The following is a 27,031-nucleotide window of genomic DNA, read 5'->3' as shown; positions in this document are numbered from 1 at the left end:
TGATGATTACAATGGACAAGAAAATGTGTGAAGCTCTGATATGTTTTGTGTACAGAATATCAAAGACATAATAGCCTGTTCTTGTAACTAATAGTAGATGCTATCAATGTTTCCTTCCTTGAATTGGACAAATAATGATTCAAGTTTAGATTGTACATGTTATCTGAATTTTATAGAAAGTAAGGCAACTGAAGTGTTTGAGAAATGAGGAGATTACAAGCATCTGTAATATTAGTTTAGTTCAGTGAAATAACCATAAATAATCACTTTGAAAAATATTACATGGAGTCTGAACAATGGTTATTATGTGATTCTCTGAGCAGAGATGCTCTGTTTCCTTGATGACCTGTCTCAGAAAATATCTACTTCCCAGTAACTTAAGCTCAGGATAGGTTACGTCTTAATCGACGCTAATTTGAGGGGAGGCAAGTCCGGGGCAAGGAGTAGTGCTCTCCTGATTATAGAGTGCCAACTTGTGGGTAATCTTCTCTCCACCTTGGGCAGGCTCTGTTCACAACCTGTAATTTTCTTAAAAGCTTTTAAATCCCAATTGATGCTTGATTTCTCAACTAGAAATAATCATTTTCAGGCGGTTTATGTTTTTTGCTTCTTTAAATTTTTTAACATTAGGTGTTGCTGTTTTGGGAACTGAAGGATTAGTTGAAATTTATTATGAAAATAGATACAGATGACCAAGATGAACCCACTGTTATTTGTTTCTCTGGGTGAAAGCTCTTCAGAATATTCTTCTCTATTAGATTTAGGAGATAAACATACTGATTTGGAAAATCGTAGGTATATAACGAAATTATAATAGCTCTAAATTTGATTTAAAACCAAATGCGTAGTATGAGGTTTTAAATAAAAAAATTAGAGCTATTATAATTTCGTTATATGCCTCTGATTTTCCAACATAGTACGTTTATCTCCATTCTACCATTACCGTGTTATTAAGATTTTAAAAAAAATATACACTGTGTTGGAAAATCAGAGGTATATAACGTGATTATATACCTCTGAATGACTTTGATTAACCAATCACAATCCAGTATTTACTGAAGTCATGGTAGAATATTTGTTTTTTCATAAAAGAATTTCTTTATTTGACACATTTCTGTAGTAATATGTGTTCCAATGGCAATATGAAATGCTAGTTTATGACTGATTAAAGCAACTCCATTGCAATGCAAAGGTCAGCAGAATCATCATACAGTGTTCATAATTTAGGAGATAAAGGAGTCCTTGAAATTCGCTGGTTTTCAAACTGGGGACCCCATAATGTTTCATTTTTTACTCTGCGGTAATGAGAATGACCCCATGAAAGTTAATAGTTAATTTTAAACACTGTCATATCGTTTATGGCCTTTGTCTCCACTGTTCAGTTTTCCATGGCATGGAATTCCAGATCTGCTTTATAGAATTTACCAGAGGATCTATGGGCCATTGCCTCACAGAATATAGCATTATTGCGTTAAAAACAATGTATATTGCTGTTTAGATTGGTTCATCTGGGTTTGTGACACTACAGGCTGCTTGTGCAGATTCTCGGTTTGAATAAAATGTCAGGAGGCTATGCTGGACCTACAAGGCTATCCATTGGTCAGATTCAGTGATCACTCTACCTCATCCACAAGTATCAATCACAAGATGATCCCATCCAGACAATATTTTGGGGCTGCCATCATATAGCTATCATATTACTGAGAGCATCCGCAAACTACAGGGGGCGGTGGGGTAGCTTAGTGGTTAAAGCGTTGGCTCATCACGCTGAAGACCCGGGTTCGATTCCCCACATGGGGACAATGTGTGAAGCCCATTTCTGGTGTCCCCCGCCGTGATATTGCTGGAATATTGCTAAAAGCGGCGTAAAACCAAACTCACTCACTCCTGGTCTTGAGGGAGCTGGCTTTACTGTAGACTAATGATTAGATTGAAGATTAAATTTATCCAGTGCTTAAAGGATCAGGGCATAATAATGCCTGCTTAATATTTTGTGATCTGTATTTGTTCTAGCAGTGACTGGTCTAGCCAGAATTGATAGAGTGAGTGAGTGAGTGATTTTAGATTTACGCCACACTCAGCAATATTCCAGCTATAGGGCGACAGTCTGTCAAACTACAGAAACTTTACAGGTCTTTGCACTATATATTTTCACTGACTGAAGCTTCAAACGCCACTGACTCAAACTTGAGCAACTTAACTCCTTTCATCTCATCCTGTACAAATATGTTCACACATTTACCAACATCATCACATCATCGCTGACTTCAGCATGCTTCTCCTCCTTCCAGCAGTGTTGAAAGGCGATGCTCTGCCAACCAAGTGCTCTTGCCATCATTCTGACTCAACCTCACAAGTGGTAGTCACCACACATAATCGCACCACACATGGTTTTTGTATAATTATTACACAGTTTGACACGTGATCTTATTTTCTCACCTCGTTTTCACCTATGACTGGCATGAGATAGCTGATGTATGTGTGGGCATGCCTCTCGTGTCTTGCCAATTCATTTGTTGTATAATTAGCTGGGATAAACTACTGTATTTCAGCAGTGTGTTTTACACGGATGACCATCTCACGTGCGGTTTGACAGATTCGAGGTGCAGAGGAAAGAGACACTTAAAGAATCACCTGTTGCATTATGGGATAGATTACACGTCCTGTCAACCTGCTACAATCAACTAAAACTTGATAGCAGATCCAAAAAACATTAATATGTTAGATGCCGATTGAAAGACGCCACAGTCAGTTAGCTGATCCTTGAAGTATGTAGTGCCAGCCAAGATGGGAAGATACTTCTCATTATGGCGCTATATTTAAAGCATTATGGTTTATACTAAGAGACAAAGATTTATGCACTAAATTAGAACTGATTTGGAATCTTTTTATGGTGAGATAAGAAAACAAAAAAAACAAATGCCAATGTTTCAACACCCTTTAAAATGCACTTTGGTGGAAATGTCATATTTATCAATTTCGTTAATAATTTCAGATGGATTCATTAACAGGTCACAAATAATTGTGATCATTGTTACACTTGGATTGCAGCTAGGAAAATATGAAACTGTCCAATGTTTATGTGCTAGTGGTAGAGAAATTGTTTAATGTTTGATCAAAATCAGATTTTCCAGGGTTTTTTTTTTTCATTTTTCAACTTGAGCAAGACTCAACAAGAAAAACTTATTGTGTCTGCATTAGCTCTGCTGATCATCTATCTTGGTGTCTTTACACGAGAGGTGGGCCTCAAACCTTTAACTAATTTTGACACTACATACTACCATTGATACATACTGTCATTGATATGTCAACAGGGTAGAACTGTCAATATGCCAAGAATCGGTTTGTTCATTGTAGGATATCTATCAATGAACTTTACCCCAGATGTTAAATGTGTTCTCACTTTTTTAGGAAAAGAATTTTTCACACAATTCTATTTTAGTCTGTGTGCAAAGGTTTTTATTTTGAAGTAGGTTGTTATGTATCTTATCATCCAGGTCACATGATATGGATGATATGTGGTTGGCTGTAGTGCTTGTCAACACGAAAGCTGACATAATGATGGTACTGTATCTGAATCTGATGTTCCAGACAGACCATTCCTGTTAATGATAAGATGGATGCTCGATTGGTTCAGGCTCAAACCATCTTGGTTATAGACCTTCATAAGTGTTTCTGAATGTGTGAAATATATCTGATACTGATATGAGCTGTCGACTTTATGATAGCATTTCCGTGGGGTTAAGTGGTAAGTGTTTTTATAACAAATGAACTGTGTTTGATATGGATTTACATGAGATCCCATTGGCTGAAGGTCTGAATTGTTGTGGTGTTTCAGTAAATCAAATCATCAAATCACTAGCGCAGACATAGATAGATATGGACGTACAATCATCATCCTTGGCCATCCTTGAGGGGCGGTGGGGTAGCCTAATGGTTAAAGCGTCGGCTCATCATGCTGACGACCCGGGTTCAAATCCCCACATGGGCACAATGTGTGAAGCCCATTTATGGTGTCCCCCGCCGTGATATTGCTGGAATATTGCTAAAAGCGGCATAAAACCCAACTCACTCACTCACTCATTCACTCACTCACTTGGCCATCCTTGAATTTCCATCTACATTGGTTTACCATCTCCTCTTTCCATATATAAGGTCCAAATGCACTAGTATGACCTGTAGCATATTTTAAAGTGAATAACACAATTTCAAGCTATCTAGATTATGGCCCAGTTTCCTTTGTGCAGTATTTTTTACACAAAACATTTTGTCCATCTCCACATGTTTATCTGTATGCCTGTATGACATGTGTAGTATCTAGTCTTGTGTTGCATGCAATGATGATGTATTTCTACCTTTCCTTCTTTTGGGGCATACCTGTGAAAGTCCAGGTTAGAATATTGATCTTCAGTAACCCATGCTTGTCGTAAGAGGCGACTAACAGGATCGGGTGGTCAGGCTCGCTGACTTGGTTGACACATGTCATCGGTCCCCAATTGTGCAGATCGATGTTCATGCTATTGATCACTGGATTGCCGGGTGCAGACTCGATTCTTTACAGACTGCCACCATACAGCTGGAATATTGCTGAGTGCGTGCTTAAAACTAAACTCACTCACTCACTCTTTTTGGGCAATAATATCCACAAGAACTTTTCTGTCAATGATAGTTTTGCTAACAGTCTGCCATAAATTGATATCACTTCCAGATGTTCATCCCCAGTGATGTGATACTTTAATTCACAAAGTGAAAGAATAGGAAATGACAAAACACAATCAGCTAGTGGATTGGACACAGACAATTTTTTGCAAAACAGTTTCACTTAATATACTTTATAACACAGCCAATGTGCTCCAATATAGTCTGTATGTAAGATCAACCTCCAGGATGCTTGGAATAATGATGTAGAAAATCTGTGACCTTTACGTTGTAACTTGGCTGTGATCAGAAACTTCCACTGTCCAATATGTGTTGAACACAAATGCAGTTTTAAAATATGTTGTTTTCTGTTAAATGTTTACAAAAAGTGCACCTGCAAAGGGTCTGATGAATATTGGATAATGTCAAGAACCTTGTGAGGTGTGTTTGTCCAGTAATTTGAATCAGAACACAGGGTAATCTGTTCCATTTGCATGCAAGTGACATTCATTGAGGACCAGGTGTATGTAGAAATGTTCCAATTCCTTACCACAGCGTTAGCCATTCCTTTGTTTAATGACAATGTGGCATTCAATTTCAAGTGAACTGACCCCATGTTAGAATAATTTTGACTTTAGTGAAGGAGCTGGCTTGATCGTCATCCATCTGTCATCCATGTGTGAGCTTGTTGAATCATGTTTTCTCTTGTGGAATTTTTATGTACAGAATAAAAAAGTTAAGGATGCTGATTGTATTCAGGGGATATTTTTGTGAAAAGTCAGTCTTCACTACACAAAATATTCTCCATCATGATCATAGTTTTAGTTCATATATATATATATATGTATATACGTATGTACACATCTTCATTTGTTGTAGCAGTGCTATCAAAGCAGTGTGGGATTTAAAAGATTTAAGCTTGGTTAAAGCATCATTTTATTTAATATATTCAGCAAAGATTTGTGAAACAGAAGTTATTCTTTAGGGTGTCAACTTTTAACAAAATTATACAAACTTAGCTTTTTCTCTTATATATGTATTAGTGGTGTGAGGAATCATCGATACGTATCGGTGCATCGATCCATGGCCCGCCGATACAATGAATCGATACAAAGTTTTACATTGTCGTATATCCCAATACGATACTTCAAATGGGCCACAATACATCGATGATTAACTTTGAATATTGCTGAATCACGATATCTGTCAAGTGAAAAAAAGACTTACTTTTGTTTGATGATTAAAATATATGCTTTCTTATTTTCTCTTCATAAGTAAACGTTTTTTCGGAAATTCTTGCGTCAAGAACTGTATCATACATAGCCCTTGCATGTTATTAACATTCACAAAGTCCATGTATAAACTCAATTATCTCGTTTCCGAATGAATATTGAACAACGCTGGCGGAATTTGACGAAATACTTTAAAATGGTTTTGTTTTGATCTTAAGGTGTTTTACAGTTGGTGTTAGAATTAAAGATTTTAGTATCATGATATGTATCGTATCGCCACCCTTGTACCGGGATTCGTATCGTATCGCAGCATAAGTGCACAATACTCTGGCAATATATCATCATGACTAAAATTTTAGTATCGTGATGTATCCTATCACAGTTTGTATGCCAATACCAGCACTAATATGTATATGCAGGTGTATTCTTGTAATTAATTTTCACCTGAAGCACTACAAGACCTTCAGAAATGAATAATAGTTCACATGTGGACATATCATGATTGTTATACCAACTCAGACCAGTGAGGGTGCGGTGGGGTAGCCTAGTGGATAAAATGTTCGCTCGTCACTCGAAGGCCTGGGTTTGATCCCCCAAATGGGTACAATTCGTGAAGCCCATTTCTGGTGTCCCCACGCCGTGATATTGCTGGAATATTGCTAAAAGCTTTGTAACACCATACTCGCTCTCTCGCTCAGACCATTGAGTTAACAGAAGCAAGAGGTTCATCTCACAAACATGTTTTGTGAATGCATGCCAGAATGTGGAGTAATGATTATCACAAACTTGAATCTTCTACTTTTTGACATTTTTATGTGATAATGATACAAATGGAAATATTCTTCTGCAGCTTTTACATTTATATTTACTGTTTGGTTACTAGTACTTCACATGGGCTTCCAAGTGACCATTATGACTCGTGGGTTGGGCTTCGATGAGACCATTAGGACAAGTGGGATGGGCTTCCAAGAGACCATTAGGACAAGTGGGATGGGTTTCGATGAGACCATTAGGACAAGTGGGATGGGTTTAATGAGACCATTAGGACAAGTGATGAGAGACCATTAGGACAAGTGGGATGGGCTTCCAAGAGACCATTAGGACAAGTGGGATGGGCTTCTAAGAGACCATTAGGACAAGTGGGATGGGCTTCCAAGAGACCATTAGGACAAGTGGGATGGGCTTCTAAGAGACCATTAGGACAAGTGGGATGGGCTTCTAAGAGACCATTAGGACAAGTTTCTAAGAGACCATTAGGACAAGTGGGATGGGATTTAGGCTTCTTCTAAGAGACCATTAGGACATTAGGACAAGTGGGATGGGCTTCCAAGAGACCATTAGGACAAGTGGGATGGGTTTCGATGAGACCATTAGGACAAATGGGTTGGGCTTCTAAGAGACCATTAGGACAAGTGGGATGGGCTTCCAATAGACCATTAGGACAAATGGAATGGTTTTCTAAGATACCATTAGGACAAGTGGGATGGGCTTCCAACAGACCATTAGGACAAGTGGGATGGGCTTCGATGAGACTAATAGAACAAGGGTTAATTGAAACAACTTCAGTGAGACTTGGTGGCTTATGGTGTGCATGGTTCTGATGTAGTTTCTACTTGTAATTTTCATCTGTTGCAGAGTACTCAGTGGTATATCCATCCCAGGTTGATGTGAATGGCAACCTCCTGTCTGATGATCCTGCCCGAACAGTCCGCCATCGCCGTAGTACTGATTCTGCAGCTGTCCGAGATCTGTACCTCAACCTCACTGGAGATAGCGTCCATTTCCATCTCAAACTGAGTATCAACAAGAAGTTGCTAGCACCAGGGTTCAAGGTATATCTCCGGAAACCCTCCAACTTGAGTCATGTTGACGCAGTCACTGACAGTGTGTCCATTGCAGAGACTGACTGCACGTATCGGGGCAAGGTTCTCTCCCATGACAACTCCATGGCAGCAATCTCACTCTGTAATGGCGTGGTGAGTAGAAATCTACCCTATCTCTACAAGGCTACAAGACATTATGATTTGATTTCATCCAAAATTGAATAATCATCTTTACATTTGGGTGTTGGGTCAACAGTTGAGGCGATCACTCAAGTTAAATGCCCAGGTTCAATTCCTCACATTGATACAATGTGTGAAGCTTATTTCCCGCCTAAATATTGCTGGAATAATGTTAAGAACAGAGTGAAACAGTACTCCCTCACTCATCTTTACATGATTACTTTCATAAAAAGAAAAATACACAAAGTTAATTAAAACTGACATTTGCAATTAGTCATCAAAATATGCATGATGGACAAGAAGTAAGACCTGTCCTTCAATCCAATTGTCACCTTGTTATTGTGAACTCAGTTGGCCTGTTTACTTAGCTGTGTTGCAAGTCTAAGGACCTACACACCTACAGGGCCAGTGATGACCCTGTCCAGAATGTCAATATACTGGACAAGGATTAGACTGGGGTAAGCCTGCCAGGGAGGTATTGTCCAGACATGCATTTCACCAAGTGATAACCATGGTTAATTAACAAGCGACTCTGTATTGTCTTTGATGTAATTGTTTGTGGAATGAGTTTGGCTTGAAATGGCTTTGGAGTAAAGCTCAAGTAAACAGCAGACCGGCCCTGTGGCTTCAGTATGGGAGGAGGACTAGTCCACGATGCGGTAGGCCAGGATTATGCTGACACTTGCACGACAGATTAGGACTGCTCTTCCTGCATACCAAATAGATCTGAACTACTTCGATCCTAGTAAACATTATTTTGGATCGGAATGTAGGTAAATAGTTAAAAATAAAATCCATTAGCCAGTGATGTTTAGAGGATATTCTTCTCATTTGTGGAAGTGATGATGGCATAATATTTCCCAGATGGTCTGTGCTCAGATCAATTGGATTCGTTTTTGGTTTAGCACTCCCCACAGCAATTGTCAAGGTTCTCCTTGCACAGAGTGACCTAACATTATGACTGGGCCAAACAATCCAATGGTTGTGGGTCGCATGGAATACTTAACATGTTTGATTTAAGCCCTTCCATCACTCAGACTTAATTTATATTAAATTTACAGGTAACAATAACTTTAGTTATTTAGGGAAAGTGTATAATTTCTCTCATGAGACTAAGAAAGATGTCTTGACCCAGACTGAAAGTCTGCAGAAGAATGTCAAAAATAGCCTCCATTTAAAGAGAACAGTTAAATAGTGGTACCGGCATTGATCATTGTTCTCATTATCAATCACTGGATTGTCTGGTCCAGACTGGATTAATCTCAGGCAGCCGTCGTACAGTTGGAACATTGCAAAATGTGTTAAGTGACAACCCAACCCTTTAACTAAGATGGCATCTGTCACCATCTGTTATTAGTTTCATTAGTTTCTAATGCTTTCAATGAACTTTTGAATGCTTCCATGTGATTGGCAATATTAGCATTTTGTGCCAACACACTCACTCAAAGGAACATTTAAACAAAACTAGTTTCCAGAAAAGTAGGTCCTGGCTGTAGACCTAATCCCTACACATGCTGCTTCATCAGTGTCAGACTGACAAGGTATGTTGGCATCTAGGACAACAGAAGAGACTACTGGGGTCAAAACTACCTCTATAGTAGGTTACAACTGTCAGTCATGACATGTCTATCTGTCCGAGAGTTGACCTACCTATCAGCTGGTAGTTACAGAAAGTGTTACAATACAAGAACTAAGATGTAGTACCTAGTCTAACATCGCGAGAGAATGGAACAGGTAGAATACGTGTTGATAGAGAGTCTTCCTCAAGATTTAGGTTACCCAATAATGCTTCTCCAAAGCACTGGTTAACTTACAGGGGAACATAAAGGGTTAGTAGATACTGATTTCATTTTAGGCAGTTTTTGCTTAAAATGTATGTAAAAAGGATTATGTTCTTGAAAGAAACTCTAATCCTACTGTTAAGAAGTTCAACACACTTTTCTCTCTCCCTCCCCTCCCCTCTCTTATCCATTGGGATGTGGGGTAGCCTAGAGGTTAAAGTGTTCACCCATAGTGCCGAAGACCTGGGTTTGATTCCCCACATGGGTACAATTTGTGAAGCCAATTTCTGGTGTCCCATGCTGTGATTTTGGTGGGATATTGCTAAAAGAGGCACAAAACCAAACTCACTCACTCACTCATCTATTAAAGAGATAGGTCCTGAAATGCCTTTAAAGTTATTGCTTCATCTGTGTTCAAGAATGATGGAAGTGTTACAGGTTGAAGTGAAGACATCATGTTTTCAATAATGTTAAGGATTTGCATGGAAAAATAAATAAAAAGAAGTTGTTTGACATTAGGTGATAAGTGTAGAAGTTGACAAAGGCATAGCCATGTTGGCATCAATGGGGTGGCAGTGAGAACCAGGGTTAAACTGACAAATGTGTTGATCATTATGATGTTTTAGAAGCCTGCAATGTATTGCAATGTTTAGGTAATCTTTCTGTTCATGCTTTTTCACAAAATAGCCTTGGCAATCCTACTCGCCTGATATTTTCATGATAAAGTTCACAATCTCGGGTATTTGTAGCCTTGAAGTTATGTTGACAAATAATGTCTATTGAACTTTAAAAGCTAGAAATTTTGAATTCTTGCTTAAATTTACTACATCACCTGAGAGTCAAATAGTGTCTGGGATTTGAACAATGTGGCAAATATCTGTGTGTGTCTGATTGTCTGCTGGTAGTGGATAATTGCTTGTATACCTCTTTGTAACATGATAGTACACCTGTGGTATAAGTTACAGGCTATGTATCCCAGATACTGCATGTCTTAAAACAGATTCAAGACTTACTATGCATGGAACTCAACAAAATGGAAATACAAAAGTCCAAGTTAAACCTGATTATTCTGATTCTCAGTTTAATGTCAGTTGATTTAAAAAAGATTAGTGGGTTTAATGTGGTGTCTTTACCAAACTGTCTGTTATGAAGGCATTTATTTACGCATGAATATCATGTGTCACTAACATTTAATGTGACTTCCAATCCACTCATTGTTAAAACTAGTCCCTATCCTGGGCCTAGATTTTCAAAGCTCTCTTAGCACTAAGACAGTCGTAAGTTAATGTTAATGTATGGCTCTTACGACTATCTTAGTGCTAAGAGAGCTTCGAAAATCTAGGCCCTGGTCATTAGAGGCTACTTACAGATGTACCCAGTGTGTTGATGGTCATGATATCAAACATTGTATTTTCTGGTCTTCACCCTATTATTTACAGAGTACATTTATATAAAAGGATAAATTCAAAGTGAAACAAAAACAACATGTTTTTCCTACTATTTTCTTGAATTTGTTTCATACTGAGACAAGCACAGTCCTTTTTATGGTCATGGTCCTTTTGATGTAAATAATTCCATTACCGTTTTAAGGCACTATAGTCTCCCTGCAACAGGGTTTGGGAGACTCTAAGTATGTGTGTCTCTGACTCTAAATAATCATTCAGGACAATGTTTACAAGATGTTCATTCTGAATCTGCTGTACCACATTCATTACATCAAAAGCAGCTACAGGAAACTATACAAGATGGTTATCAAGTGGTTTCTGTATCCATACAGACACATTCTTCCCCTTACAACAATTAGCAGCAGATATATCCTTTCTTCCTTGCATCTGAACAGAGATGTGAGATACGACCCCCACCTGCAGTCCGACCGTTGGCGCTGTGTCCCACTGTTGGCGCTACCAATCCATGTTCTACCAGCCCTAAAGCAGATCAGCATCCCCATATTGCCCCAACATGCAAGCAGTGCTGTATAAACACAAACAAATTTCTCTCAAGCTGCACTTTGGTATTTATTTGAGGTCGCTTCACAGGTGTAGAGGGGTGGCCTGTAAGTGAGGAAGAATCCGCTTTGTTGTCAACCATGACACACCAGACGATTGCTACCTTCACATGTTGACCCTCACCTTCTTCTCATTGTTTCTTTAGCTGGATATCATCCCTTCTGTTTGTATCTAGTTATCTGACATTTATCTTTCTAATTCATTAATAAAACCATTGTGACTGCATGTTTAGATTGATAGGAATATTTGGAGCCATATCGGTCAGCAAGTACACTCAGAGAAACGGACAAAGCTGGGATAGGGAGTTGGCGAATATTCAGCCTATTGGTGCTGTCAGATACGGATGATATCGTCAATGTCAAGAGCCATGTGTTTCATGTTAGTGTTGATGTGAACAAATAATCATCATTTAGTGAGTCGAGATGCTTCCTCCCTCAACCCAACCCAGTCAGTGAGCAACCCTACTGACCTACAGTTTTCCCAGATACTTCAACCCAGAAGGACTTGTTGTACATAATGGTGTCCACCACTGTCCACAGTGGCTAGAAGTAACCCTCTCCAACCATCTCTTGTCAAGGTGGCTCTTATTAACCGGTACTCATCATTTTGTCCTCGCAGGCTAAGACCGACCAACACAGGTAGCAGGTCTCTTAACATGCACCAAATCTAGCATAGCAACAATAGCAAATCTCCTCAACAAAGTTAAAATGTTTGCTCCCCACCTTCTCTCCATCTGTAGAAATACTTGTCACTCAGGTCTTTGACTGGTTAATAGGACTTAATCATGGGAAAAAGTTTTATGCTAATAGATTTAGTTGACTTAGGCTTGAGAGTAAATTCTCGTGTGGTGTTTGCTGTCCTACATGTCATCTTTATGGGTTTGGGTTCGGCCTGTTTCTTTCTGCTAAACACAATGATTAATTGCTTTGCTGCCTGTCAATAGTTGGTTAATCAGCACTATTTGGGTGTATCATGTACAGTGAATGAGTGTATGTATGTCACATTTTGTTATCATCGTAACTTCAGGTCTATGTTCATAGCTCCGTTTTCAGAGTTTTTCTATTAATGATTGTATTTTTTCAGCAGAAGTAATTATAAAAGTATAAAGGTTTTATTGTATTCTTGCTATGACAAAACTCCCATTTGACCAGAAAAAGATAAAACTGATGTTGAAACATGAAGTCCCAGTCAGTGAAACATATATTGTAAAATTATTTGGATAAGTTTTTAAGCTTAAAAACTCCTGAAAATTGTTCTTAAGGTCTAATAGGCTTGATGTCAGGTGACCCCCAACTGTTAATTTATAGTTTTGTAAACTGTCTCATGAAGGACCAGGCCAACATGCAGGTTACGTTGGCAGCCGAAGATTAAGTGAGTGTAAAACACTGATTGGAAGGACAAGATGGACATGTTCCAGCTGGGGCCTGTGTTATATTTGCACAGTATGCCTCGGTTTACTGCAAACATAGATAATAGAGCTTACATTTAGGAGACATTTTGAAAGATTTAAGGTTTAAAAGGTGTTAATGTGTAAAAACCTGCATGTTTCATACAAGCTGGAGTGGCAGAGGTGAGCCTTGAGCTGGTTTTACAAGAAGCACAAATAAACACAAACAGATCGCTGAGTAAATATACAATCTTTCGACTTCTTTTGGACAAGCCAGGTGTATTATCTAGCTTAGATACTAACAAATAATGATTAAATATGTCAGAATAAATTACAAAAATGTCAAATATCAAGCTAAAAAACAAATACTTGCATGGTTTTGTGGAATCAATAATGAAATACTATCAGGTATATGTCACTGACTCCAAGTTTCGGAAATACTTTAAGCTATGTGTGACAGTTTACTATATTAGAGGCACATGGTTTGTGGGACCTACCAGAAAAGAAACAGATTTTGTAATTTTTGTAGAAACCATCTTCAGTGGAGGTACATTTTAATTTTATTGTAGTCAGTTAAGAGAGTTGAATCTTTAACAAGATGTATTATACGAATACAAGAAACATCCAAATTACAACATTATGTCTTCATTACTGGGAATTTTAGAAGTTGAGTTGATGAAGAATGATGACAATTTTTATGGATATACAACTTCTTTTATTCCGTGAAAGGCGACGTTTCAACATAGATTCTAATGTCATTGCTTGACAACGACATGAGAATCTATTTCGAAACGTCACCTTTCACAGAATAAAAGAAGTTGTATATCTATAAAAATTGTCTTCATTCTACAAGATTATGTCAAAGGAGGTTAATAAATCTGTTGGGTTGTTTTATTGTCAAACATACTCTGTGTTCACTGACCCTTGTCCATTATTTGCTTGGGTTGTCAGATACATGAAGACATTTAAAATGGAAATTGAGAATCATGTACAGTTCTTTGCATGTGTGATGTTAAATTTGTATTATTTACTTATTTGTCTTCATGATATAAACCAAGAAATAAAGTGTTCTTATTTTGACATGTTAAGGCTATTTAGCTTTATCTTATGTACCATTATCTTCACAACTTACTCAGATAGAAAATATGTCCTTTTAGGTACCTTCACAACTAACTCAGCTGGAACATATGTACTATTACCCTCACAACTTAATCAGTTTGAACTTATGTACCTTTACCTTCACAACAACTTCAGAGCTTTTCACAAGTTACTCTTGAAATGTAAGTACTATTGCCTCTACAGCTTACTCATCTGGAACTAAGTACTGTTACCGTCATAACTTCTTTAGACAGAAAAATATATTTACCGTCACAGTTTACTCATTTGGAACATATGTTCTGTTACCTTCATAGTTTACTCAGCTAGAAATTATGCTTTGTATTGGAGATGCTTTAACACTACGGTTATTTTTAACCATATACAGATTTTCAATGCGATGAGAGGCACAGAACACTCAACAGTATTTGTCATCCTTATGTTTTTCACATGACTGTATTTTTAAATGACAAATACACACAGACTATTTTCCCATTTCTCTGTAAATGCCTGGGAAAACTCAAACACCAGTAATTACAGAAGTGTTGTATCTGATAATTTTAAGGCTTTAAGTTTGAACTCAGCAATTTTACATACATTTGAAAAGTCAGTGTTTGACTACTTGCTTATAATCTTTGCTGCAACCTATCATAGTTTATGAGAAGAAGATGTAGGCAGCCTGACTAGACCTATCTACTGAATACATGCTTAGGCTGACAGTTGCAGCTGATAATATTTTTCAATGACCTGTGGATTTATTTCAGTGTCTGTTTAACACTTCTTAATAATCCCCTTTGAATGATCAGTAAACTTTTCAATGATGACCAGCACATGATGAACCCAGGTTATTACGGATATCTCTAGACTAGCATCTAGTCTCGGAAATCAACATATTTTACAGAAGAAAACTGTTCATAAAAAATGATCACCACAAGGTATAATGAAAAGGAGCCCAGAGATTTCTTCATATCCTGAAACTGTGGAAATCTAGACTTGCCACATATTCTAGACTTGCATGGGCTTTCTTGTATATATTTGTTTCAGGGTCTGTTTAACAGACTTGGATATCTCCATCACATTGTAATTGTTTTATGTAATCTTTGACCCTCCCTTCCTTTTTCAAAGGTGATACTCAAATGAACTCACACAAAATTAAAGATATTTCTTAATTTATAGTATTATTATTAGTTAAAGTATTGTGTAGACTTTAGTGTTGAACTGTCATTCCCGGTTTAAAGTTGTACAAATAAATGTCCAATTCCACTTGCACAAAGATGTAAAATATTGCTATTTGTGTTTGCATGAACTACTTACTTAAATGAAATTAAATTAACATTCTCGCTTCTGTAAGAGGATTCTATTCTGAACCCTCTCACACATTTTATAGCCTTGATTACTCAGCATGTTAGTCAAATTAATCCTGTAAATGGGTTAGTAGTGAAAGCCACTTTCATGGAAGACATACATGTTTAAAAACTTATTATTGGCACAATCTGGCTCTCCATTGCAGACTTGGGTGATATTTGAGGACGTTTTATCAGTATTTCACAGCAAATTAAAATCCATGGTCTATTAAGATCAGACTGGTTGAAGTAGGGAGGTCTAGCCAGGGATTGTATCAAAACCATCCACTCAATTTTGTTGAACATTTACAAAAAAAAAATTCCCAAAAATCTGTTTCCACTTCACCAGTGAAAACAAAAACACTCTTTAAACCTTTTCGTTGGATTCTTTGAAACAAACATGTTAATTGAAGCATGTTCTTTTTCTTTAAAATCATCCATCCTTGTATGGTTGGTACGCTTTACGAGTCAAGTGGTCACATGTTTATGACAATTTTATTCGAGCTAGGTGATAGCTACTTGGCCAGTTTAATCACAGAGGAATTCTCAGGTGCTGTTTGATGTAACCATAGCTGGAAGGATATGTTTTATTGCAGTGCGCAATCTCTACCCCCCATATAGTCAGGCTGCTGGGGGCTCATGGACCCCTGCGTGTGCTGTAGGCCAGATAGTAAGACTGTTGTGGAGATTGCTCTAGAGGTGTATATAATAGAGGAAAATGGGGAGGAAAGGCCAAGTTTGGAAGAGAAAGGTGCACAAGATGGCCATTGCATATCTTTTCTGTTGTGTTGGGTAGCATGAGGAGGGAGGGGGTACAGTCACGTAGGCACAGCAGTTTGATGTGAGGAGCAAAAGGTATGACAGAAACCTGTGGTCATGGGTTTGAATCCCATATTACCATGATTGCAGGTCTCAGTTAGCATCTTAACCAGGCTTATGGGTCTCATCAAAGTTGTAAACTAGAGAGACCTGCTTTCCTCTGGGCTTTCCTCAAGGCTTATAATAATCTCTGATCTAACTGGCACAGCATGACTGCATCATGTCTTATTAATCACTGGTTTGTCTGATCCATACTTCATAATTAACAAGCCACTGTCACATGACTGGTCATATGTAGTGGTGTGTGTGGTCCAGTGCAAAGAGCACAGGCCACAAATAAGCTGAAGTTAAGCAACATTGCTCATGCCCCATGGATGGTTGAACATGTTTGGCATCGTTTTACAGGATATACACTTGCATAACCTTGATTCGTGTATATAAGGGAAGTGCGGGTAAATACATATTTTAATTGCATGATTTCATTTTGTATATGCACTGATTATTGTATTCAAAATGTGATGGAACCTTGTTTCGTTGATTACGTAGTCGGTTACTTTAAAGCACTCTGTACGACATCCCACTGCAGTAAGTATTGACACCAAGGAAAGCACACAACGAAAAGTGAGAAGGTTGGAGCTAACTGTATCTTTTTTACTTGACATTTTGTAAAAATAAAATTTGGTAAAGCTGGTATTAGTGATCTGGGGCTATTTATCTCAATGCTGGACAATTATATTTAGTATACTTGCGTGTAATGCAGAGATTTGGAACTTTTTTGTCAGCGAGGCGTGGCATTGTATGTACATCAAATGTACCGCTTTGTGACGTCAGTCGAAACTTAATTTACGAGCTAGCATGATAATTTCAGCGATCCACGAATTAAGGTTACGGTTCTGTATATCCTGTTTTACTTGATATATATTAAAGACATCATTTAACTGTTCCTGAAGTCAGTTTTCCTTAATTTTAGTCTCAATTTTAAATAGATCTATTATGCAAGCTATATTTAGAATTAGTGTGTAATTGTTGCAAAATATGACAAGATTTCACTAGAATTATTATTTTAACAATTAAAAGGTTTCTGAGAGAACTTTGTTTCCTTACATAATTACCTTCACAGCTGTATAAATCATGTGTTTTATGATTGCCACCCACTCCACATTTTTACCCATGTATTTAGATGTAACAGATAAAACCTTTACCAGATTAGCTTACACATTTAATTGTGTAGAGTTGGCAGAGGTAGGTAAATGTATACCAGTAACAAACAAGCATGGATGATGGCACATTATCGCTTATCGCCACTGTGTCCAGACAGTCATTCTTGGGGATAATGAGAGGCAGCTCCTAATACCTACAGCTTATCACTAGCGGAACACACTCATACCTGCCTCCATATTCCCTCTGTCTTATAGACAATTACCCACAGTCACTCATGTTGCCTCGACGTGGCTGATTGTAGGGACCATCTCAAAAGTGGCATTTGAATTTATTAGAACATTTCTCTAGAAATTGGCTCATCTCCCAGTAAGAAACTTGAGTTTCCTGGGGTTTTTTATTTTCACTTTAATACTAATACTTTATTCACCCAAAAGGAAATTTGTTGTACATCAGATTCTGTGATACATAAAAGCAATGAATAGTACATGTAACAATATGCGAATCACCAAAAGAACACAGAGTTTTTTGTTTCGGGTAACAGTGCATGCAAAAAAATCCTTCAATTAACTGAATTCTCTTTGTCAGCATTGGAAATATGATAATAAGGCTATTGATAACTAGATCGATGTAAACTAATATTTTGAAAAGATTTGTTGAAAGATGAAATAAAGATGAAATTCATTAAGTAGAGACATTTACTAGTATTCTAACAATCACAATACATCAGTAGGCTACTTGATTCATTAACATCAAGTAAATAGTCCAGCTGTGGAGATTTTCAGATTAAAGCAAGATGTTGTATCACCTCATTATATTGTTGACTTACATATTATAGCATTAAATATTGCTGTGTTATTACCTACGAGGGCGAAAATATCGGGGTTCATATTTTTCATACCATGCCCTAGGGCAAAATATCACTTTGTGGTGATGTGACATCATGAGCAAGGCCATGACGTTGCGTTCTACATGCGGCGACAGCGGGTAGCCAGCCTATGTTTAAAAGTAGATTTGGGTTTATTTTCCTCAATTTGACGACTTTGGTAATAAACAGAATATTATATTCGGCCCATATCATACTATGTTTACCACACTCGTGCCTAAATATCGGTATATCCCTCGCTCTCACTTGGGAAATACCAACATCTAGGCACTTGTGTCGTAAACATAGTATGACATTGGCACTCATATAATATCTTCTATATCTCATTTAAACTAACAAAATTTTAGATTGCATGTACCAAACAGTTATATTCTGTTATTCTGCTTACAGAATTACCTAACTTTGAAATCACAATTGTAGACTATATTCATTTTCACCATGTATGATATGCCATTAATTCAAGAAAAGCAGCAAAACCATGTCTAATTCCAAAGAAATTTCCACCGACCCACTCATTCATTTATTGAGAACGATATTCTATGATAGATAATCACTTGAGATGGCCCCCAATAGTGCATGCACATTAATATTGAAATGCTGGGGCATGTTCTTGTCTGCAAGAAGACAGGTGACAAACATTCCCCCTACCTGACCGCAAACACATCTGATTTACAACCTGTACATCAAAGGGTCAAACGAGCTTGTCCAGGTGGGCAGTTCCAGTTGGAAATGGTCTCGGCCACTACAAGACCCTGCTAATGTCATATTTATGAACGCAGACATGACTTTATCAGGCACCCTGCCTCTTACCCACACTGCAAGTGTGGGAATAACGGGTAGTAAACACTCCAGGCAGACACCTCATTTGGGAATAAGTCTATTCATAGATGTTTCAATAAGGAAGGAGTGCATATCATTTTGTGTAGCCTAGTGGTTAAAGTGCTCTCTCGTCACCCCAAAGACCTAGGTTTGATTTCCCCATATGGGTACATTGTGTGAAGCCCATTTCTGGTGTTCCCTGCTGTGATATTGCTGGAATATTGCTAAAAGCGGCGTAAAACCAAACTCACTCACTCCTGGTCTTGATGGAGCTGGCTTTACTGTAGACTAATGATTAGATTGAAGATTAAATTTATCCAGTGCTTAAAGGATCAGGGCATAATAATGCCCGCTTAATATTTGGTGATCTGTATTTCTCCTAGCAGTGACTGGTCCAGCCAGACTTGATAGAGTGAGTGAGTGATTTTACTTTTACGCCGCACTCAGCAATGTTCCATCTATATGGCTGAGGTCTGTAAATAATCAAGTCTGGTCCAGACAATCCAGTGATCAACAGCATGAGCATCGATCTACACAATCGGGAACCGATGACATGTGTAGGATGACCTTCACGGGTAAGACTTGACAGAGTGTTGCTGGTACTGTTGCTGCAATATTGAAATAAACTCAGCTATATGCTGTCTTCTCAACCTAGATGTGTTGTTTGCATCTCGGATGTGGAATCATGATATCCATGGCAGTGGAATGACCAGAGACTGCCATGGGTACCACTTGTCAGTGACAGACAGCTTAGGACTTTCAAGTACTGGTTCTGAAACAATGGCATTGTTTCATTTTTTATCTCCTCAACATCCTGGCAAGGATAAACCCAAATTACAGATCAAGATCAACCATTAAACAATAATTGATCAATTAGTCTCCTTGTGCATATTTCCAGTTACATTGTTCCTAAATTTTTATTTCATGGTTGCCTATGTTATGTATTGGTTGATTTGCATGAATGTCTATATCCAAACTTAATCCTAAAAGGATGCTGGTACCTTTAACTTGAAATGATATTTTCATTCCTATATTCAGTTATGTGCCTAATGGTTAAAGTGTTGGCTGAACCGGGTTCAATCCCCACATGGGCACAATGTGTGAAGCCCATTTCTAGTGTCCCCGCCCGTATTAAATATTGCTTCATAAACTCAGTCAGTCAGTCAGTCAGTTATGTGAACTAAGCATCGTGATATTAAACTCTTCACGCTGAGTTTGAATAAGTCAAAAAGTACTTATGGCATTTAGTGTGTTTCTTGATCAAATGACATTATTGTGTGCAGGGGAAAGATAGTGTTGCCTGGAACGATCAGTAAATTAGTAGACAGTCAACTATAAAATTTCTTGAACATATTTTTGCACTTTAGGCACCCTGTTTATCTTATATTATCTTGTCACAGGCATTAAGTTAATTATCACATTAAAAACATTATCGTTTTTAAAAACATTTTAAACCATTATCATTTTTAATGTGCGAGAATGATAATGATCGTATCTGACCATCAAGTTCTGGGTATCAGAATAGCAACACCTGTTGACATCTTATGACACAAGGAACGGTGGGGTAGCCTAGTGGCTAGAGTGTTTGCATGTCATGCCAAACCCCCAGGTTTGATTCCCACATGGGTACAACATATGAAGCTAATTTTCCCTGCTTTGATAGTGCTTTAATATTGCTAAAAGCGGCATAAAACCATACCCACACCAAAGACACTGGTCAAGATTCTCTGTAGAGAAGAATATCTGGCTGTGTATGGTGATGTGATGGCATCTCAGTCACTGTCACTGTCACTGTCACTGTCACTGTCACTGTCACTGCTCAAATATTCTAAATATTCTAACAGGAATGACAAAAAGCTTTACAGATACATTGCATTTACACACTGAATATGTTCAGCAGAGGGATAAATCAACCATGGCTTTGAATAGCAAACAAAATGCAAGTCAAATTTGGAAACAAGTGACATATTTGTCAGTAAACATCCTCAAGTTGGTTCTCATGCATCCCTAACACTGCTAATACTCCTGGAGTGTTTGACACCCGAACCAATGATAACATAACCAGCAACCTGCCCTAATCAAGCTCCAGGCTGAGACAAAGCTGGCCCTGGCGGACAATGTATACCTGTTGTCAGAGACTTACATACAGGTGTTGACTCTTCGCACACACTCAAAAGGGCAATCATGGCCTGAGACGAGGGTCAAAAGGGCAGCGGGCTGGAGACTGGCCCCTAGGTGACAGTCCCTGGTGAGGGCTGTACACACATACACACATACTCTTCATTAGCTGGGGAGGGGGAGCGTTATGCCCCACCCTTTAAATACATGTCTGATTGTCCCCTGAGTGGCGGCAGGCATGAGGCTATGGTTTTCTGCTGGGGGTCATTCTTGAGTTCCTGCATTGTGATGGGTACATGTTACTGATTGTCTGGGTACAAGAAAGTTTGAATACTTTGATCAGTTGGTTTTTCAACTTTGAAGATGCTGATTGACAAGACTGAATTATCATTCTACAAATTTTGATGAATGAAATATTAATCTTTTACCTCTTAGAACAAAAGTTCCGCAAGTGCTTCTGATTTTTAAAAGAGATTGTCACCATTATTTTGGGTGAAGTAAAATAATATTGATGATGAGATTGAAAACATTTTTACCAACCTGCAGGACCCTGATCCAGAAAACATTGTAGGCTGGAAGATGATTTCAAGTTCTTTACGTTTTTATCATTGACTTATGCAGTCATAGAACCAAGTTTACTCAGAGGAAGAAGGCCCTAGACTGTGTTCTAAGGAGTAGACTGGTGACTATTACTCAAATAGCCAGTTAATGTTTGATTTGCATTCCTTTCTGGTTCAAAGGTGTTCAAACTGATACTTGTTATCAGAGTTGAATATTATTGATAATCATTTGAAGTTACATTACTAAAATTATCAATGTTAATATTGTCTCATTCTGATTTGTTTCCACTTTTATTTCAAAATAAACAGATACTGAATCCCCTGTTGACAAATGTCTGACAATGACTCGTAATAATTTAGTCTATGTGGAGCAGGAAATACAATGAATGTTGCTCAATAATTATTTTGGAGTGTAATTTCTGTCTGTAGATGTTTTAAATATTTTTATGTCGTGAAAACTGTTTCACTAAAACAAGTAACTTGTTAAAGTTTTTTCAAAATGTTTCACACTGAGGTACTTGTAGTTTTTGTCTTCAGTTATATCTTTTTTACATTTTTAATTTTTTTTAATTATATTTTATTTGTCCTGCCTTTGTAACTTGGTGTGTGTGAAACACAACAATATTATTGCCCTCAAGGAGCCTTAAGTGAGTTTTGAACAAATGCACATCACAGAAGACTCACTCACTTTTATATCTGAAGTGGAACCATGCGTCTCCCTAACAGGCCAGTCAGTTGAAGCATGTCTGTACAATATCATTGTCAATCTACATTCTACTCTTTACCTCTAGCTGACCACCTAAGCAGGGACTATTTATTTCACCTAGTAATTATTAAGGTCAATTTAAGGGGTGACTTCCCCGCTCAATGGTAATATCTGTGGTGTCATGCTGTGAACACTGGCCCCCATGATTGTATTGATACCAGTTTTAACTGTGTTTGTGGTGGTTCCGCCCCCACAGACATCATGGCCCCGGGGCATGTTGGGGTACTGACCATTACAATCTACAGCCCTGGATGTTATAGCAACCACTTGCTTTATCAGTGGAGCTTCTCGGGTATACCAGTATCTGTACTACAGTCATATTTATGGAGAATCTCACCCTTGTCTTTTGATATCAAATATATTCAGACCAGTTGTCAAAGGTTTATGACTCTGAGGCTTGTTAGATGATCCAAAATAATTCTTTCACCTTTTTCAGCACTGGTAAACAGTATTTATCAATGTCCAGTGTAGAAAGTTCATCTAACTAGCTTCAGTGGCAGAAAGGTCAGTGATGTCATTTGATTGTTATGTCATGGTAACTGATGACATCACAATGTTAACAAAACCACTGTGAACATTGGCTCTCATGATTTCTGGTGGACCAGCTTGAGGATGTTTACTGACAAATCACGATGGTTGCCAAAGCATTGTACTGTAATTTCATAGTAGTCAAATCTCCTAGGATATATGGCTTGATCTCATCATGGTGATATCTCCTGTGTAAGTCATTTATTCATGAAAACAAAACATGTGAAAGTTACCATAAGATAAGATGTAAATACTTCAAAAGGTTAAATAATACAAATTGATCTTCAGAAATTATAAGAATTCTCATATAATTGCAAACACATTTCTTCTTTTTTTTTTGCTTAATATCAGAATCCTGTAGATTTCGCATACAGCATTGAACTCATACAGATGGATGAGTATCTCATCTGTTTGTAGAAATCTTTTGAGGTGGCGATATGGGAATAATTGATTACCAAACACTGTATAAAAATATAACACATCAATATTTTATAAGAACTATTGCATGTTTATGGTCTTATTGATGCATTTAAACCGCAGGTATCCCCTTCTTTATTGGAGTGAATAAATCTAAATGCCACTTTTAGCTTGAGATACTTAGTAAGAGGCCCAGCTTAATAAGTAATTGGTAACAAAGCACCAATGTAGGGAACAGAACCCAGGTGTTGGGAGTGACAGTTTCCCAGTCTAACAACTAGGCCAACCTAGTATCATAGTGATACCAGGACGTCATATACAAGTGTTTCCCTTAAACAGCAAATACTGCTAACTGTTGGCAACATCCATGTGTCTACATGCGATAATCATGTTCAACAAGATGAAAGCTGGTTCAGATATCGCTTATCCAATGGCTCTTACTATAGAACTTATGATGCAGCAATCTCTCACAGCTTAGTTATAGTGGCTGCACATTTCAGATGGTCAGCATTGATCTGATTGAGTATGTAGAAATATCATAAGTATTGTATTGTACTGTTGTCTCTTGTGATATATTTTTATGAGTTATTTTTATACTAGTTATAAAATAAGAGCTGTGATTTTCTAGTAGTTTTACTGTCCTTCGATCACAGGATTTTACGTTATACATTTATTGATTTGAATATTGATATAAACTGTACTCGTCACAATATGGCTGCAATATTGCCGATGTGACGTTAAGTTTTAACTCACTCACTCACTCACTCATAAGTATTGTGTGATTTGACAGTATGTTATATGGAGGAAGCCTTTTTGTAAGTGAATGAAATGATAAATTTCAGTGTTCAGTGATAAATTAGGTGAAGAAAACATTCTCCATGCAGTAAACTGTGCCAGTATATGGTTTATCTATTTATTTAGAAATGTCACCAGTCTAACATATAGCCCCTGAACTTCCAATACTTAAAGCCCACTTACACTGCAATAAATTACTAACTCAGACATAATGTAAATACAAAGACTTATAAAGTGTCAGTAATGCTATTTTAAAGGAGTGAAGTCATTATTTCTTTCACATTGTACAATACAAATATGAAAGACAGGATGTAGGTGATATAATTTCATATCAGCCTGAAGGCTAAAGATATAAGTGTTTAATACCATATCAATCATTTCTTGTTTGATCATGTCCAATGAAGCATGGTGCTGCCACTTCTATAGCCTGGCACTGTATGGAGCCAAACTACTAGGTGAAACTTAGGTCACGGGTCAGGAGCAATCCTTTCAAATATTTCTTTAAGTGTGGCAAGGCTATAGTATTCGTATTTGTCACTTCAGGGTTATGCTTACATATTTGCTTGTTATGATCATGTAATTTATTGACTCCCAAGAGGATCATAGTGAAAGTTCTACTTGACTTCAGACCAGTTGATCTACTTTTACATTTACGTGGTGTCAATGTTCATCCCTGGAATTATATCAACAGTACTGCCAATTTGTAAGTTTGCAGGGGCACAGGTTGAAGATCCACCTCATTACTGGCACCATGCATTTGGACCTTTGTAAGTTTATAGAGGCAGAGGTTGATGATCCTTTCCAGTGCAACCATTCTGTCCTTGTAGTGATGAGGCAAAATTGGAGGTCAGAATGGATTTGTAAATGTATGTGCACTAGTTGCGATTCAATCCACAGATCATAGGTTTTAATTTCAAATTATTTCAGATAATGACCCTTGTTGTATCAGTACCACCCTCTGCTGATGGATCTCACCTAAAGGAATAACTGACCTATATTACTTTGGAATTTCCACAAATATTACACTGACTACATGATAGAACAGAAATACTCTTTGATCCATTATCCACTGCCTCTGATGGATCTGTCCAAGTTATGTAGGACCTACTGCTCCAGAATCTCCTTGTTACACTTGACACCAGTGACATGGTCAATCAGAGGTTGCTCATTTCAGTTCATGTGTCCTGTTTTCTCAGTGTCTGATTACCTAGTCAGCATAACCTCTCATCTCAGCTGCTTTAGAGAATAGGTGTTAAAATCACCTGCAGCATTAATATCACCACGATAAGGTGTAGAAGAAACATGTCAACTATATTTATTTCCAGACTTTGAGATAAAGTGGTGACTATTACAGCCATCTTAGTTACTACACCTACAGGAATGTGTTTTTAAGGCTCAATTATTGTATCAACTTCACCTTGCCATATTTGTTGTTGGTGAAGCTGCTCTTCAGTAACCAGGGCGGTGGGGTAGCCTAATGGTTAAAGCGTTGGCTTGTCACACCGAAGACCCGGGTTCGAATCCTCACATGGGTACAATGTGTGAAGCCCATTTCTGGTGTCCCCCGCCGTGATGTTGCTGGAATATTGCTAAAAGCGGCGTAAAGCCAAACTCAGTCAGTCTTCAGTAACCCATGCTTGCTGTAGAATCAACTGAAACAGTTCTGTAGGCAGGGCATTACATCTGCTAATAAGCTGTCATCGTACCCCATGGCATGGATCTTTTGTGATTATTTCCAGTATGTAGTTGTGGTACTTCTGACAATTGCCTAAAGTACTTCATTCATTCATGATTTAAAGAAAAGACGGAGACATTTGCTTCACAGTATGAATACTGAAAGTATGAAAGAACAGGCCTCTGCATGAATATAGCTGGTTTTATGCACAGAGATTTCTAAGGAAGATCAGCTTCTTGCTGAAAAAAGACTGGTTTTACACATATTGATTGCAGTGAAATCTCTGTTTGAAAGTAGTGAGGTGAGGTGAGGTGAAATTGGGTTTAACGTCGTGCTTGAGAATATTTCGCTCATATGATGACGTGCATGCATGTGTATGTGTATGTGCGGCTGCTTGTACTAGCCCAGACTGAAGCTGGTTTTATAGTGCTAGCCCACTGAGATACCATGTCGCAGTGAAACATGAATACCCCACTCAGACACATTTATATAATACTGACTCCGAGCCGACCAGTCCTTGTTGTACCCATTACTGCCGAGCGCCAGGCAGGGACCAACAAGTACCCTATTTTAACGTCTTTTGGTATGACGCGGTCGGGGATCGAACCCGCGAACTTCCACTCTCCGGGCGGACGCTCTAACCACTACACAACGGAGGCGGTCTTGAAAGTAGTGGATGTGGTTGATGGCAGATGAGTTCTCAGCTGGAACATGGCCATTTTGATGTGCTGTAGTACACATAGTCAGTGACCCATAAAGATCTGGGTTAGAATTGCTCTTCAGTAACCCATGCTTGCCGTAAAAAGCAACTAACAGGATCTGATGGTCAGACTCGCTGATTTGGTTGACACATGTCATGGTATTCCAGTTGTGTAGATCGATGCTCATGCTGCTGATCACTAGGTGTAGATTGTCTGATACAGACATGATTATTTACAGACTGCAGCCATATATACTCATGGAAACAAATAAGGGAACACATTTTTCCTTTTTCCAGGTTTCTTC

The 27,031-nt window shown here is 38.0% G+C and overlaps 1 protein-coding gene across 1 annotated transcript in view; it reads left to right on the top strand.

Annotated features, from left to right (window-relative positions):
- LOC124276881 (A disintegrin and metalloproteinase with thrombospondin motifs 18-like) overlaps nucleotides 1–27,031 on the top strand; it is an 89,258-nt gene that overhangs the window by 34,670 nt on the left and 27,557 nt on the right. The window contains exon 3 of the mRNA XM_046712543.1: nucleotides 7,506–7,846. Within this exon, the coding sequence (XP_046568499.1) occupies nucleotides 7,506–7,846 (341 nt within the window). The remainder of the gene's footprint in view (nucleotides 1–7,505; nucleotides 7,847–27,031) is intronic.

The sequence above is a fragment of the Haliotis rubra genome, unplaced genomic scaffold (assembly GCF_003918875.1).
Source record: "Haliotis rubra isolate DU_JTF1 unplaced genomic scaffold, ASM391887v1 Scf215, whole genome shotgun sequence".
In the NCBI taxonomy this organism is placed as follows: domain Eukaryota; kingdom Metazoa; phylum Mollusca; class Gastropoda; order Lepetellida; family Haliotidae; genus Haliotis; species Haliotis rubra.
The sequence above is the reverse complement of the archived record's forward strand: the minus strand, read 5'-3'. Positions and strand labels throughout refer to the sequence as shown.